Source organism: Sciurus carolinensis, unplaced genomic scaffold (assembly GCF_902686445.1).
Source record: "Sciurus carolinensis unplaced genomic scaffold, mSciCar1.2, whole genome shotgun sequence".
In the NCBI taxonomy this organism is placed as follows: domain Eukaryota; kingdom Metazoa; phylum Chordata; class Mammalia; order Rodentia; family Sciuridae; genus Sciurus; species Sciurus carolinensis.
In genome coordinates this window covers 360,671-375,977 of record NW_025920177.1, presented here as the reverse complement: position 1 = coordinate 375,977, position 15,307 = coordinate 360,671, and the positions used below count along the sequence as shown (strand labels likewise).

The window sequence follows — 15,307 nt, the reverse complement described above, 5'->3', positions numbered from 1 at the left end:
GGCAGTGGGGGCCCCCGCCCTGTGCCTCCCCATAAAGAACCAGTAGACCAGAGCTCGAGATGCACACGTGCGTGGCTCTCCAGCCAGAGGTTTCTTCTGAGGCCTAGGAGCTGGCAGAGGAGCACCAAGCACTGTCCAGGGGAGGGCAGCACAGGCAAGCTGTGGGCACTCACCCTGGGGCACCTCTTTCTCACCCTGGGACTCGGGCCCGAGTAGATATTTGGTTGGTCAGGGTCCCAGGTGCCTGGGAGCAGGTGGACCAAGGCCCCGTGCTTTGTGCCATGTGAGATCTGGACCAGTTGGAGAAAGAGCCCTGGCCACCGCTGGGCCCTGAGTGGGCCTGATTTACAAGATGTGGGCAGCAGTACCCATGCTGCCCCGTGGTCCCCTGAAGGAGCCCAGGAGTGGACAGCAGGCTTGTTCCATGCTTGTGCTAGGAGAGACCTATCAGGATGCACCCTCTTCCTGTGAGCAGTCGAGCACGCAGGGCCAGTCATTTCCCTCTCGGGTCATTTAGGGGGTGGGTGGAGGGGAGGATTGTAGGAGGCCAGGCTGTGGGGCCCTGTCTCTGCTTGGCCCCGTCCCTCCCCCTTCCCTCCTCTCAATTTCCCCTCCCTCTCCACTTGGGATGTGGGACCACCCAGAGCCTGGCTGCTTGTCCCCCTGTCCTGCTTGTTCCAGATCTCCTCCCCTTGGGCTGAAACCCAGTGGCAATACCTGCAGTTCCAGGTGGATTCACTGCCACAGCCTCAGTCCCCACCCAGCTGCCAAGGGCACCACCCAGGTGTCCTGGGAATGTCCTCTGGGCCCAGGCAACTCGCAGGCACTGGCTCCTCCAGCCTGAGGGCTTGGGTTGGTCTTCCCCACCACCCCAGAGCCCACCTGACCTGTTCCCAGTGCCCAGGCCACAGCTCCCAGTGGCCCCCACCCTGTCCATACTGCATCCACATCCCCCCTCCAGCTCCTTCAGCCTCAGACCGAGATGGAGCCCTGTGCCCGTCTGTGTAGCATGCCATCCTGGACCCAGGACGCCCCTCCCTCCACCCACAGCCAGATCCCTGTCAGATTCCGTGGGTCAGGCTTTCAGAAACACTGCCACCCTCATGCCCAGGAGAGGCCTTGGCCGCTGGGTCACTCTCCCAGGAAGGCAGCCCCCAGGCCCTGAGAGTTGGAGAAGGGGCCTGAGGTGACTGGTCCCTTGGGAGCCCCTCCTGGCCAGGCTGGTCTCATGGGGCCACAAAAACCACTGCTCTAAGAAACTCAGTGGTTCCCGACCTGCAGGGGCGGGGAAGCAATTCAGACACTCTTTTCTCTTTCTTTCTTTAAAGATTTATTTCTTGAAATAATAAATATTTTATTGGGGTGTGAGATGCAAAAGAGGAATTGTGCAGTTTCTCGTCTTTTACGGGGACCCCACAGCATTCTCTGCGGGGGTGGATCTCTGGGCCCCCAGACTCGGGGTCACAGGGGGAGGTTGAAGAGTCAGAACCGGGATCCCTCCCATCAGTGGATGCCAGGGCCAGCCAACATTCCCCATCTGCAGGCCCTGGTCAGTCATGGTGGGAGTCAGGCTTCCCACTGCCAGGATGTGGGTTTGGCTATTCCAGATGCAACTCCCACTCTTTCTTTCTGTTCCCCCCTCCCACTGTCTCCTGTGAGTCCTCTGGATCCAGACTAGGGGTGAGTTTGCAGCAGGGAAACCTGGGACCCCTTAGGCTCCTTCTGTCCTCTGCAGCCATCTTTCTTTGTCCTCATTGGAAGATACGTGTGGTCTTGGGTTGGTTGAAGGCCACATCTTCTTTCCTGGTGGAGGACGCACACACCTTCTTTTCCTTTTTAGGTCTTCAGGAATCAAGCAATTCACTCCAATGTGGAAATACAAAGCAGATGGAGTCTTAGGAACAGTGCGACTTTCTGGAAAGTTGTCACACAAACTTTGGCTTTGTTTGGGGACTGTCTGCTTTCCTATAAGTATATCCTCCCCCAGCAGGAGAAGCCCGGGCCCTTCCCGGAACCCGTGCCCACTGCTTCTGCACCCCGGGGTTGGGGAGGGGGCAGAGGCATTTGACTTTGGGGATGGGCTCCTGCCAGAGCTGTTCTGTGGCCTGAATCCCAGGGACTCCTGTAATCTCAGGGGTGCTCAGGCCTGGGGTCCCCAGCAGCCTGTATGCAGCACCCTGGGGCCAAGCCCCAGTCTTCCAGGGTCCCTCTTCCTGTTTCTCCAGTCTCTCTTCTAGGACTTTTGTGGGAGGGTGCTGCAGTGGAGCCAGGCTGCAGAGGGGGGTGTCAAAAAGTGGGGAAGAACTTTGATAGCATGGAGTTCAGGCCATGAAGGCAGACGTTAGTGAGAGAGTGAAAAAAATGAGAGAGGTATGTTTGTTATATTGAAAACATAAAAGCAGTGAAGTTTAAAAAAACAAAACAAAAACTGCCATCTCTTTAGAATTTTCTTTCTTTCTTTCTTTTTTCTTATGGTATCAGGGATTTAACCCAGGGATGCTTACCAACTGAACTACATTCCCAGCCCTATTTTGTACTTTCCTTAGAGGCAGGATCTCACTGAGTTGCTTAGCACCTTGCTGTTGCTAAGACTGACCTAGAACTCACAAATCTGCCTCAGTCTCCTGAGTTGCTGGGATTACAGGCGTGCATCACCATGCCAAACTAGAATTTTCTTTTAACCCACTTATTTCATTTGTCCTCCCTTTGGGCAAGTGTGACCCTAGAACCCTAATTAAGGGCCTCAGTTGGCTGATTTTTTAAGTGCTACCCCACCCCCTAGGCCTACCTGAGATAACAAAGGGGACTTGATTTGGATGTGATAGCCCCCCCTCGACCCCTGTACTCTTCTCAGCCATGACTGACATGCAGGGTGCAGCCCTCCCTGGGGTCGTGCACAATGCTGGGTGCTGTGCTTAGTCCCTTGATCTGGGACATGCAGCAGGTAAAGGTGGGCCCATGACTGCTGCTGGGCAGACTCTTCCCCAGAGACCCTGGCTTTGCCAGGCAGCCTGAGTTGTACTCCTGTGTGGGGCATGGCCCAGTGCGAGCACCACAGGTTGCCACTCTCAGCTCAAGGGGTGTCCCAGTGTGATGTGTAGCAGCTGAAACCAAGGCTGCAGGGGCTGCCTGGGATGAGGTGTGGCCCTGGGGAAAATGGCAGCTCACACCACGTGTCCCTTCCTAGCTCACACTGCATAGTTTAACCTGCTATGAGGAGCTAGTGACTTTCCTTCAGTACAGCATTCATCAGGTATGAACCACAGCTTCTTTTTGTGGGATGGGCAGTGTTGAGCCTTCTAATTTCATGGTGGAAGAGATGCTGGTGACCTGGAGCTGTCCTTCCCATCAGCCAAGGTGGGAGGAGAGCACATGGGCCTCTGGGTGGTGGCATTGAGGACGAGGGGTAATGTGACCTGGAGAAGCATGGACGTGGGGCAGAGGTTCCAGGCTTTCCATTACATCCTTGCAGGCTGCTCATGGACACAAGCCACCCCTGGGGCTACAGAAAGCAGGGCTAGGACAGGTGGGGTTGGAAGAAACTGAAGCAGCTATTAGATGGTGGCTACAGAACTGTCTCCATGTCTGAGAGCAAGCACCTGCCTCTGGAGCTCTAAGCTCTGTCAGTGGGGCAGGTCCTGGGACCAGCTGGGAGGCAAAGAGGAAGTAGCCTCCAAGTCAGGGTTGGAGAGCGGTCAGGGACCCTTCAGTGTCCAATCTGCTAGGGGAAAGCTGTGTACCCACTCTTGACCATCAGCTGTGAGGGACCTGGCCAGGGCCTGGAGCAGCATAGCCAGAGGGTTTTGGGAGTTCCAAGTGGAACTGTAGCAGCCTGGCTTTGCAGAGGAGGAGCTCACATCTCCACGGGCTCAGGACTCAGCCTTGGGAGCTAGTTGGCTAGTTTTGGATCTGGGTTACCTTCTCGTAGCTCTGAACCTCAGACCACACACAGAGCTCTTCCATGCCTCAGTTTCTCCTCTGCCAAGCAGGTAATAACGGCATCTGACTCAGGGCATCGTGCAGCATGTTGGGCCTTGAGTAATGTCCTCTGTAATAATTGGTGTCCATTGTCACCATGGTCTAGGGTGACCTTGGGATGGACCTGTCATAGACATGTGAAAACAAGAAGGAAATGATACAGTGTGAGCTAAGACCAGGAGACCCATGGCCTTTGAGATCCCCAGCCTCAGGACCATGACCATGTAGTAAAAGAAAAAACTCTCTCAGGTTTTTCTGTTTTATATATATATATATATATATATATATAATATATATGTAATACTTTGTAACATATTTGGGTGTGTGTGTGTGTGTGTATAAATATGGTGACACTCTGTTGGGTGGTGCACAGCCTCCAGTTCCCCGGCAGGCAGTGCCCATTGGTGGAGGATGGGACATCACCGGGCAGCAAGGCATCTCAAGGACTGCCTTCACTGAAGCCGCCAGCATCAGTGAGCTGTCCCGTGAGGCTCACCCCTGTGCGGTGGAGCGTGGCTAGCCAAGGACACTGCAAAGTTGTCCAGGAGTGCCTCTCTTGGCTCTACCCGGCTGCCATCGCTCTCCAGAGCACATGCGCTTAAACCAGAGGACTGTTCTCTTCAGCTAGTGTGGGACCCGTGAAGCGCCGGCGTCTGGGAAGTGTGAGTCCCCGCTCTTCCCACCGCATGCCTCTCAGAGGCCACCTGACCTGGCCTCCTGGAGCGCCTCCTCCCACACCTGTTGCTGTGGCCTTTAGTCTCTGGTGGATTTCCTGGCTCTAGCACCGTGCCGGCTTGCCCACGCTCGCGCTCCTCCTGCTGGATCCCCCTGCTGGCCTTGGATGCCCCCTGCCAGGCAGAAGACCCAAGCCAAGAAGGCACGTGAGACATAGGCAGCGAAGGCACCAGCAAGGCAACTGGGCATGCTCAGAAGTCAGTCAGGATTGGGTTTCAAACAGGCAGCTCATGCATTACAGCAGTGCTACCAATGCTGGGAGCCGGGGGTTGCGGGGGAGGGGGGGTCGTGCGCGGGTTCTGGTAGGAAGGCTAGGAGAAAGGGGAGGAGGAGCAGGTCATCAGTAGTCAGGACCCCCAGCACCAGGCAGAGGAGGAGTTCTTAGGGTGGGGCAGGCCCTCGTACCACTTGGAGTGTCTTTTGTTGCCTTTTGGGAAAGAGTTTACAAAATAAAGGAGACAGAAAGTAGAGGGTTAAAAAGTAAGTAGAGAGTGTTTGTGTGTGTGCAGTGGGATGGCGTGACCAGAAAGGGCCGGGACATGAAGGAGAACCAGTGTTGTCAGGGAGGCGGCCCTTCCCAGTGTGGCCATTTGGGCATGTGCCACAGCCCCTGCCGAAAGACTGAATATGAAATGCAGCACAGTGACCCGTGGGTTGAGCTCTCTTGGAGCCAGGTGTGCACACCACGGGACAAGTCTATGCCATCCTTTATCCAGTGCTCTTCATTAGTTCCCACAGGTAGCAGTGCTTCTGAAAGACTAGGAGATGGATTAAAGGACAGTTCCAAGCAAGGACTTGAGATCCTACAGACAGCAGCTACCTGAAGTCAGCCAAGAGGCAGGAGACAAAGAGATGATGGACCAGAGGACTCTAGCATTTTGGAGAGGTGGAGAGTACTGCCATGGGAAAGCTACCTGGAGCTCAACTGCCAGGTAAGGACTGCGTTGCCACCCAGTGATCAGCAAAGCCAGGGGCAGTAGTGGATTGGTGCCATGGTTTCTTGGTTTATCTCCTTGTTAAAGAGGAAAATGTTTTCTGTGCTAGTAGGAAATATTTTTGTTAGAGGAGTTAAAAGAGGGAGTTGTGGATGGAACCAAAGGGGTTGATCTGTGGACTTGGGGTTGGGGTGGGGCTTAAAACTCCAGAAGGTGATCAGGTGCAGAGGGCTTTGCAGCTCCCGGACTGTGGCCGGGAAATTGCTATGTGCTATGCAAGCACCTATAATGGAATGTGAATAAGGGGAGAGATGGTCAGGAGAGAGCCAGAGTCACCCCACCCAACTTAATTCACTTTGATTTTCTCTCTCTCTGATGAGGGATCCAAGGCAATAAACATGAGGTCTGGCTAAGCTGATAGACTCTTTGTGTGTGTGTGTGTGTGTGTGTGTGTGTGTGTGTGTGTGTGTGTACCTGTGTGTGCCCATCCATGCTTGCATGTGAGTGCTGGGCGTGGCCCTCGTTTGATTTCGGTGGGTGTTTATGACAGCATCTGAGCCAACCTATAGGATCCCCTTGCTTGAATTACACATATATCCAAGAAATAAATGTTGGTCTTGGAATAAAGCAGGTGAAAGTACTTAGGTGATGTGCTCTTTACACATCTCGTCAGTCAGTACTAGCTTAGCAGTGGTTGCTGAATTGTAATGGATCTCATTTCTGGAACCCTCTTCTAGCACAGCCTCCTTAGAGCAGGGCTGATTGCTGCTTGTTTTTAAAGGTAGAGTCTTGGAGGGTGAAAACTGGAACAGTAGATTTTGCTTATCTTCCTGGTTAGGTGTGTGTTGGATTTGATCTTGATCTGCCTGCCCATGAATTTGTGCAACTCTTCTTACATGCAGGTTGGAAGTGAAGAGAATGCAGGGGTTTGGGTATTGTGTTCATGTGGACAGATAGCAAACATGCAAACCTTCATTTGTGTATAAGTGTTGTATGAATCTGTTGGAAATCTATGAGGATATGTGCCCCCTATCCCATGTCATGCTTGCAGTGTGAATGGACATATCCCCTAGGGAGAAACATGTATTCATCAGAGCAATTGTGTTGTTAAGTCTACTGATTGTTTCTCTGTGTACTGAGCACAGATCTTTTATTTCTGAGTTCTGTCAAGACAAATAACCTACTCCCTGCCCTGTTGTAGCCTTGCTTCAGGGTTAGTATTTGAAAAAAAAGTAATCATGATTCATAATTGTGTAGTCCAAATAGTTATAGATTATGAGATCATTATATTTCATGAACCATCCTCACTAATTCCTGTGTTTGAATGATTGCCTATGTATTCATTTGCTTTACAGAGAGGTTATGCGTGAGGATGTACTTTTCAGAAGGGGGAATGTGGAACCTAGAAGAGATACATACATATAGATAGAACTGTTGTGGCCAAATAAAAAAAATGAGTACTTTCTGTTTCAAACACCATGGGATAGATGTGTTGTTGTGTGCACCCATTTGTAATGGAAGCAGTATTGTAAGATGCATGGAACATGCTTTCACCTCCAGTGTACATTCCAACACATGTGGTTCCCATCCCATTCTTCCAAAGCTAAATAGCCTTTCCTTTGTTTTCTTTACATGATCTTTCTCAATTAGCTGAATGTATAACTAGTGATTGTTCTTTTTTATAATTAGTGATTGTGGAGCTATAAGGCATACTATTTTTGAAGGGGTTTCCATATGCAGATATACTCTTATTAATAATAATGATTATTTTATTACAGAAAACTTTTTATTTCAAACTGGAGTGAGCAAAAACATGAACAACTTTTAAGCATACTTTAGCTTTTAATTGCAGTCAACATGATGAAATTTAACATGGAAAAACAATGTGAAATTATCAGAACTAGAATTTTGTATCCATCCTAATAAGCACAAAATTAAAGGAGATGATTAAAAGTAAAAGTAAATTTCCTTATGTGTTTGTACATTAGAATTAATTTTCCACTTTTTTACCTAAAATACCTTGTCATTTCTTGAGCCAACATGATTTTCTTCCCAAATAATACTGTTAACATTGGTGAATTTACTAGCTCATTCCTAAATGGCCTAAACTTATTCAGTGTAACTTTTGAGAGGCTGTCTCGTTTGTAGTGCAGGAAGTTTATGTGGAAAGCATCTATGGAGTAAGAGAAGGTCCTGTGATCCATTTTCAGAATAGTCTTCTGCCTTAGGTGTAAAAATGGGATGTGAGAAAGGCAGCCTGTGGCCCATCTATCTAAATTCCTGGACCCAGTCTCCAGAGAATGGCCCCAATGTATCTGGTCCAGCCATGTTAACTACAGCCCCTCCTTCGCACACCCCAGTTTTAAAAGGAGCCAATAACATAGATTGTAACCCAAGCGCCTTCCATCAGAGCTGGGGGAAGTGCTTCCTTAGGGATAAAAGAAGGTGGACTGCCCACCCAGGTGTGCTTGCTGGCCAGACATTGATGGCAGCGCACCTTCTGCAGAAGTGCTTGCCCAGCTGCTTCCGGGCATGTCGGATTCCTCGTGACTCCCCAGTATTTCTAACACCAGCACCTGCAGGTGCTGGCACAGAGGCGAGAAGGCCAAGCAGATGGTCCCAGCGACAGCCCCTGGGAGCCCAGCCTTACTTCACCGACCTTGGCTTGTCCTGCTTTTCAGCAAACATCTACCCACTTGGATATAAAAGAAAAATGCAGGCTTATGTCCATAATAAAAAATCTGGAGGGTACAAGAGAGAAATAATATTCCTCAGCATTGCACCCTGGAGTGGCACTGTGGCCAGGCACACTCCTGCCCCTTCTCTGCCTGGGCAGACGGGGTCTGGAGGAAGGAGCCAAGATAGGCAGAGGAAGATCCTGGATGCGGCATAGGCCCTCCAGTCATCACCAGGGTTGCTGGTGCTGCTGCACTTGATGCTGTTCTTACCTGGTTCCCGCAGCTTTTCATGTGCTGCAAGGTAGTTTCTCACTCCTGTGGCCAGGAGAGTGTCCTGGGCATTTTTCCTGGTCTGCATGTTTTAAAATGAACATTTAGGCTGCTTCCCATCTTTAATGACTGCTAATAATACTGTGAACACAGTCCTCTGTGAATCCTCTGTTCTCGGTCCTCACACAGCATAACCCAGACAAGGAATTATGTCATCAAGAGGCAGCACGTGTTTGTCCGGAAGACACCCAGGCCTTTGCTCCTGCTGATGGAGTTTGGATCTGTTCTTCCTTCCTGGCACGGGGTGGCCAGTTTGAGTTTCTTCCAGCTTAGCAGACAAGAAATGACGTCTTACTTCAGTGAGGGTTTCACTGACCCCATAGGGCTGCAGGACTGTCTGCCCCCCTACCTCTGTGTGGTTCTCTGTGAACCGGGTCATGGCTGACGTGTGTTGGGGCTTTTTCTTCTGGACTGCCACTATAATAACTTGCATATACTTTAGGTGACACAGGAAAAAAAAAGGTTTTGATCAACTCTATCAAACCAACTATGGGTACTTCAGTGTTCAGTCCACACTAGCAGAAGCCTCTGCTGGCTCTCTCTTGAGCTTAGTATATGATTTGATCCATCATATTTAATCTATTCATCCACTGGAGCTTAAGTGCAGCATATGGAGTGAGGTCATTAACTTATTTCCTTCAAAAAGTTACCCACCTGCCTGGCATCTTGAGCAGGGGGTGATCATGTGCCCACTACACCCTCCTCCAATTGGGGCGGTCTCTCTTCTGGTTTGTTGATATGTCCCTCTTATAGCAACACAGAACTCTTAAATATGGCAGCTGTATAATGTGTTTGAATATTTGCTGTTGAAGAAATTCAATGGGTTTTTATGAGTTTCTTGGGATTTTTACTACCAGTTATTAGATATAAAATGTGTAACTTTATCAGGTTCCAAGAAAAACCTGCTGGAATTCTAAAGGAATGACTTTGAGTCTCCTTGGTGAATTACCACCATATACACAGTGTGAGGTTGTCCCACTTGAGTCAGTGTGTGTCTCTCTGTCTCTTCCAGTCTCTGCTCTAGTCTTTAGCGTCTGCCTTTCTCTTTGGTCGGACCCTGTAGTTCCGTCAAGGGAGCACTCAGGGAACACTAGTGGCTCTACTATGTCGGGCCTGCTCTCCAGCACAGTGTTCCCACATCCCTAAGGCTCTTGGAACATCTGCTTTGTGAGTAGCCACCTCACCCTATTCTAATAGCTTTTCAGCTGATTCTCTTGGGTTTTTGTTTTTGATATCAGGAATTGAACCCAGGACACTTAACCACTGAGTCACATCTCTAGCATTTTTCTTTGTTTTATTTGAGACAGGGTTAAGTTGCTTAGGGTCTTGCTAGATTGCTGAGGTTGACTTTGAACTCCTGACCTTCCTCCCTCCACCTCCAGAGCCACTGGGATTACAGACCCATTCTGGCACCCAGTGGATCTTCTCAATCTGATAATAGTGCCAACATATTCTCTGTTCTGAAAGTGTTTGCTCCTTTTCGTTTTTCTCTTCTGTGTCATGAACGGGAACCCCTGTGTCGGGTTGGCTCTGGAGTGCCCTCCAAACTCTTGTGTTGAAGGCTTGGTCCCCAGGGCAGCAATGTTCAAGAGGCAGGGCTGTGGGGAAATGGAGGTCATAAGGACTCTGGCCTCACCAGTGGATTAATGGAGGAAGTCAGGGCTGAGTGGACAGTTGACCAGGAGATATTGGAAGCCAGGAGGTGGAACCAAGCTGGAGGAGCAGGCCCTTGGGGGCGTGGCCTCAGAGACTCCATCCTGTCCTTGGCCCCTTCCCTCTCCCTGCTTCCCAGCTGTTGTGAACTGAGCAGTTTTCCTCTGCCTTGCCTTTCCACCGTGATGTTCTGCCTCTCCTCTGGCCAAAGGTACTTTGTCCCAACTGACAGAAAGCTGACTGATGACCTAGCACAGTTAGATAGTGGTGATTGGCAGACTGCCACATCAGGGAACCCTGACTTCAACAGTAAGATGACACCAGCTAGGTTTCAAACAGATGCTTCTTTCAGGTTTCTGGACCATTTTTCTATTCCACGTGTACTCAGAGGCCTTGTCTTACTCTCTCAATGGTGGATACATGCTGGACGGTTCTTCATTGGCCACTAGAGTAGGCCTTTTAGGTTACTCTATGTAACAAGTGTATAAAGTCACCCCACCTACCAGAGTACACGCTCACAAGCAGCACCTGGGCCTTGGGTGCCAAACTGCAAGTGCAGAGTCAGATTTGAACGCAGATATTTGTGTCTCCAGAGCACTCCCTGGATCATCTCCATGCCTCTTACCTAGAGCTTTTAAAACAGCTAATCCCAGCTTCTGACTGGTCACTCTTGTGATGATTCACTTACTGCCAAACATTCCATTTTCTTCATTTGGCCACTTTTCATCTATTGGGAAATCCCAGCTCTGCTTTCACCATCCTACAGGAGCCCTCCTGGTCCCCACCTGGGTTCCTGTCCTGCACTGCATTCCTGCCCACTGACCTCCCCACAAGGCAGCACACAGAGGTTAGCACTGTGGTCATGCATGTTTACAGATGGTAAGGGCTGGAGTGGGATGGAGGGGGCATGGAGCAGGGTTGAAGCCATCAGGCTATGTGGCCATCCAAATGGGAGCCAAAGCAGCCCAGTGCCAGCGAGGCTGTGTTAGAGGGAATGAGGCCAAGTGGGGCTGGGTGTGGGGGAGGTAGGAGGCTGGTGAGCCTCAGCCCTGTCCTCTCTTCCTCTCCCCTCTCAGATCCTTTGCCATGGTGCTCCTTTGAATCACAGAGGTTGAGCCCAGGAGTGTTGAATGCAAGTGATTGAGCCCAAACCCTGTGCAGCCACTGAGAGTCTTGGGCTGCTTCTGGGGACACAGAGCTTCCTGGTGGAGGGCCATGAACCCAAATTCACTTTTCAAGTGTTCAGGCTGAGATAGGGGCCAGTATGGACGGAAGTATGACCCCGTGGGAGTTACCCGGGACGGCAACTGCTGACTGGACGGTGGCAGACCCTTCTACAGCAAGGGTAGGGAGTGAGCAGGCATGGTCTGCCCCAGCCAGCAGGATGTCCAACCATGTATCTTACTTAATTCCTTTTTCAGTTTCTGGAAATTGCTATTGAGAAGCAGATCCTTACATGTGTCCTTAATCCTCAGACAGATAGGACCAGGGCACACACAAAGCTAAACTCAGTGAATCTACAGCCAACTACTTAGAAACCAAGCTAAAATACAAATTCCTTTCATGATCTGTCTAATTAAAACCAGCATCACAACTGACATAGCTCTTCAGAGTCATCAAAGAGCCATCAGGTACTGACAATCTCTGTTCCCTGGATTCTGCACTCCTTCCTCCAGTCTGCCTGGACCATGAACTTTCTCCAGCTGCTGTCCTTGGAGTTCAGGACCATGGCTGGAAACAAGGGGCCTCTTGAATGCAGTCTGGTAGTAAATTCTGTCACCTACAAATGCAGGGCCTGCTGTGGGTTGACTGCACCAAGCCTCCCTCTGGCCAGTGTGTGTATGAGACTTCGGTTCAGAGCAGACAGCACGGCAGTCCAGGTTGGAGGAGCCACATTGAGGAGAGGGAGTTGAGGGCAGAGAGAGCAGGGGCTGGTGGAGGCAGGGCACCTGAGCACCACCTTCACACCTGGTAGTGCTTGGTCACGTGGAGGTGACAGTATCTGTAAAAGGACCAGCCTGAGCCAAGACCCAGTACGGATGTGGTATGTGACAGGCAGGCACAGCTGGGGCACACCCCACATGCAGCTTGTCACCTCTGAGGTAGCCCAGGTCCTCCCCAGGACCCCAGCATCCAGGTTTCCACGGCTCCTGTACCTGGTGCTTCCTGGTGATCTCGGGGCCAGGTGTGACCATCTCTTTACATCCACAGGAAGAGAATTCAATCAGAACTCAATGATGAAAAGCAGGATCTTTTCCAGAATGTGAGTGAAGTGGGGAGGTTGTGAGAGGAGGGAGGTAAGGGAGTGGTACACTTCAGGACGACCTTTCTGAACCAGGAAGAAAGAGCCTCCCAGGGACACATCAGGCCTCAGCTACAAACAAAGACTGAGGGACTCTAGAAGTCAAGAGCTGGGGATCCATCAAGGCAGAGCCAGGAACTGCAGGCCAGTCTGCTGACATTCAGCCAGTAAGCAGGGTACAACTGGGCCACCTGTCAAAGTATCCCAACACGTCTATGCATTTGGAAAATAGACACAGCCTTCAAGACTGGAACCCCTGATCCCTGACACCTCACAAACCCCAAGAGGCAGACCCCAGCCACCAAGGCCTCCTGAATGTGCCATGTGCATGGCTGGTGGGATTATGTCAAATGAGTCATGAAGAATTTTGTGTTTCATCCCTGGAAGAAGTCCCATGTTCAAGTGGTCCAAGGAAGTAGCCCAATAAAGCAACTTAAACTGTGTAGAGCCACAGTAGGATCCATAGTGACCCAGCACCCTGGGAATTGGCCCAGCCTGGTCACAAGGAGGTGCCAGGCTTGATGGGTATGTTAGTCGACGTGGGCTAGAAGACAGTGGGGCAAACAAGTCCAACTGCAAGTCGGGTCGAGATGCAGGGTCCCCCATTAAGGCCATGACAGGACAGAATACCACATGGACAGGGGCGCACTGCTGCCAGCCCACCTGGTGGGAAGAGGCATGCAGGCTCCATGGGCACCACAACTGCAATAGTTCTGGTGACTCCAGGAGTCCCGTGGTGTTTTAGTCAGCTATTTTGCTGCTGTGACTAAGTGACCCAACCAGCACAATCATAGAGAAGGAAAGGTTTCATTGAGGGTTCGTGGTTTCAGAGGTCTCAGTCCATAGAAGGTCGGGTCCATTTCTCGGGGTTCAGGTGAGGCAGAACATCAAGGCGGGAGAGCATGGCAGAGGGAAGCAGCTCACATGGTGATCAGGAAGCAGAGAGGTTCCACTCTCCAGATATAAAATACATACCCTAGAGCCACACCCCAATTCCCACCTCCCCCAGCCACACCCCACTTCTCCAATCACCCCATCAGGGATTAACTCACTGATTGGGTTAAGACTCTTACAACCCCATCATTTCTCCTCTGAATTTTCCTGCGATGTCTCACTTGTGAATTTTGGGGGGCCACCTCACATCCAAACCATAACACGTGGGCACTGAGGGGCGCTGACGGGTACCTGTCCCACCCGTTTTTTCCCAAGCATGTGCAAGTCCAGGATCCTCGTCTGGGAGAGCGGGCTGAGGCATTGTGCAGTGGGAAGATCCTTCCCCGCCGGCCCACCTGGACCAGAGAGCACCATCACAACATCCCTCTCTCTAGCCAGGACCATGACTTTCCCAGACCACTGATGGTGACCCCACGACCAGTGACCCATGAGCATTCCAGCACTGCTGAGGCTCAGCTCCCAGTCCTGTGACAAGGCAAGGGCTGCCCCTACCTATCACAGCGTGAGCTTCTTACCCAGCCCTTGGGGCAGGAACTGGATTAAGGGCCTGGTGAAATGACCTCCAGCTTTCAATCTAAACCTCTCTGATCCTTCAGGGGTGGCTTTCAACACTCTAGGGCATGGTCTCCCGGATCTGGTGGTAACCGACCTTTTTTTTTTTTTTTTTTTTTAAAACAAAATTCTGCATTTTTATAAAACTTGATAAAAAATAGTATTTCAAACTGTACAGTCACCAGAAGTACACAGTTATCAAAAATGCACACACTTCACTTGGCATCTCCAGCACCTTCAGCTTTCTGTGCCTGGTCTGTTTTGGCATCTCCATTTTCTGCAGGGTTATTCCTATCCTTGCCAGCGTCGGCTTTTCCCTTTTTCCCTTTGGGTACCTTCTCTCCCTTCTTTGCAGGGGCCTTTTTAGGCTTGGGCTCTGGCTTTGGAGGAGCAGGTTTAGCAGACAACCTTGCTGATCTTCTCTGTGGTTCATCCTTCACCTTGGCTTTATCTCCTTTAGCATCCCCTTCAGCCTTTCTCTTGGGCATGGTGGCAACGGCGGTGGGGCGCAGGCGCTGGACGCGGGGATGCAGCGGCGCACGGCTTTGGTCGGTCCGGGGTTCGTTCTCACCTCTTCTTCTTCACACTGCTCCACCGACCTTTTTGAGAATCTGAGAAACACCAGATCCTTAGACACTATGCAATAAAAATTCTGTAAGCACACAACTCCATATTTTGCATGCTACTTTAGGGTGTTTGAAGAATTCCTGCAAACTACTGCTTTAGAGCTTCTGCTATGAAATGATAGCAGTAGGAGACCCTCAGGAGAGAGGGGACTCCAGGTGACTTTGAGTGTGTGGACTTGTCTCTCTGGACTGACCAGGAGAGAACACATCTTGTGCTTAACGTGGTGTCCACTCCAAATAGGGACATAACAGTGGATTTATTACTGTAATTGCTGTAGGAAACCAACTATGGCAGCAAAGCAGAAAGCTCACCGAACTACAGCAAACACAACCCTGTGTGCACAACAGTGCCTGAAGATTTCCTTTTTGACTTCTTGTCTCAAATGTGATGTCTGCATTTTCCCGAAATTATAAAGCAGATGCAATAATAAACTGTTCACAGGATACCCTCCTCAATGATTTCTCCCCTCTCCAGATGCCACCCTTTCGGCAGGAATACTGTGTATCAGCAACCCCTCTGGGGAAAATAACTGAAAAATTGTATAGTGAATGTTAAATGACTTA

General features: G+C 50.5%; 1 protein-coding gene across 1 annotated transcript; it reads right to left on the bottom strand.

Annotated features, from left to right (window-relative positions):
- Positions 1-14,244: 14,244 nt before the first annotated feature.
- Positions 14,245-14,685, bottom strand: LOC124974794 (non-histone chromosomal protein HMG-17-like). Its single transcript, XM_047537809.1, has one exon. It carries the CDS (start codon positions 14,603-14,605, stop codon positions 14,333-14,335), a length of 273 nt encoding a protein of 90 aa, XP_047393765.1. The 5' UTR covers positions 14,606-14,685; the 3' UTR covers positions 14,245-14,332.
- Between the last annotated feature and the right edge of the window lie 622 nt (positions 14,686-15,307).

Bases quoted from the DNA above. Each gene is read 5' to 3' on its own strand.
- LOC124974794 (XM_047537809.1), bottom strand. From the start codon at position 14,605: ATGCCCAAGAGAAAGGCTGAAGGGGATGCTAAAGGAGATAAAGCCAAG.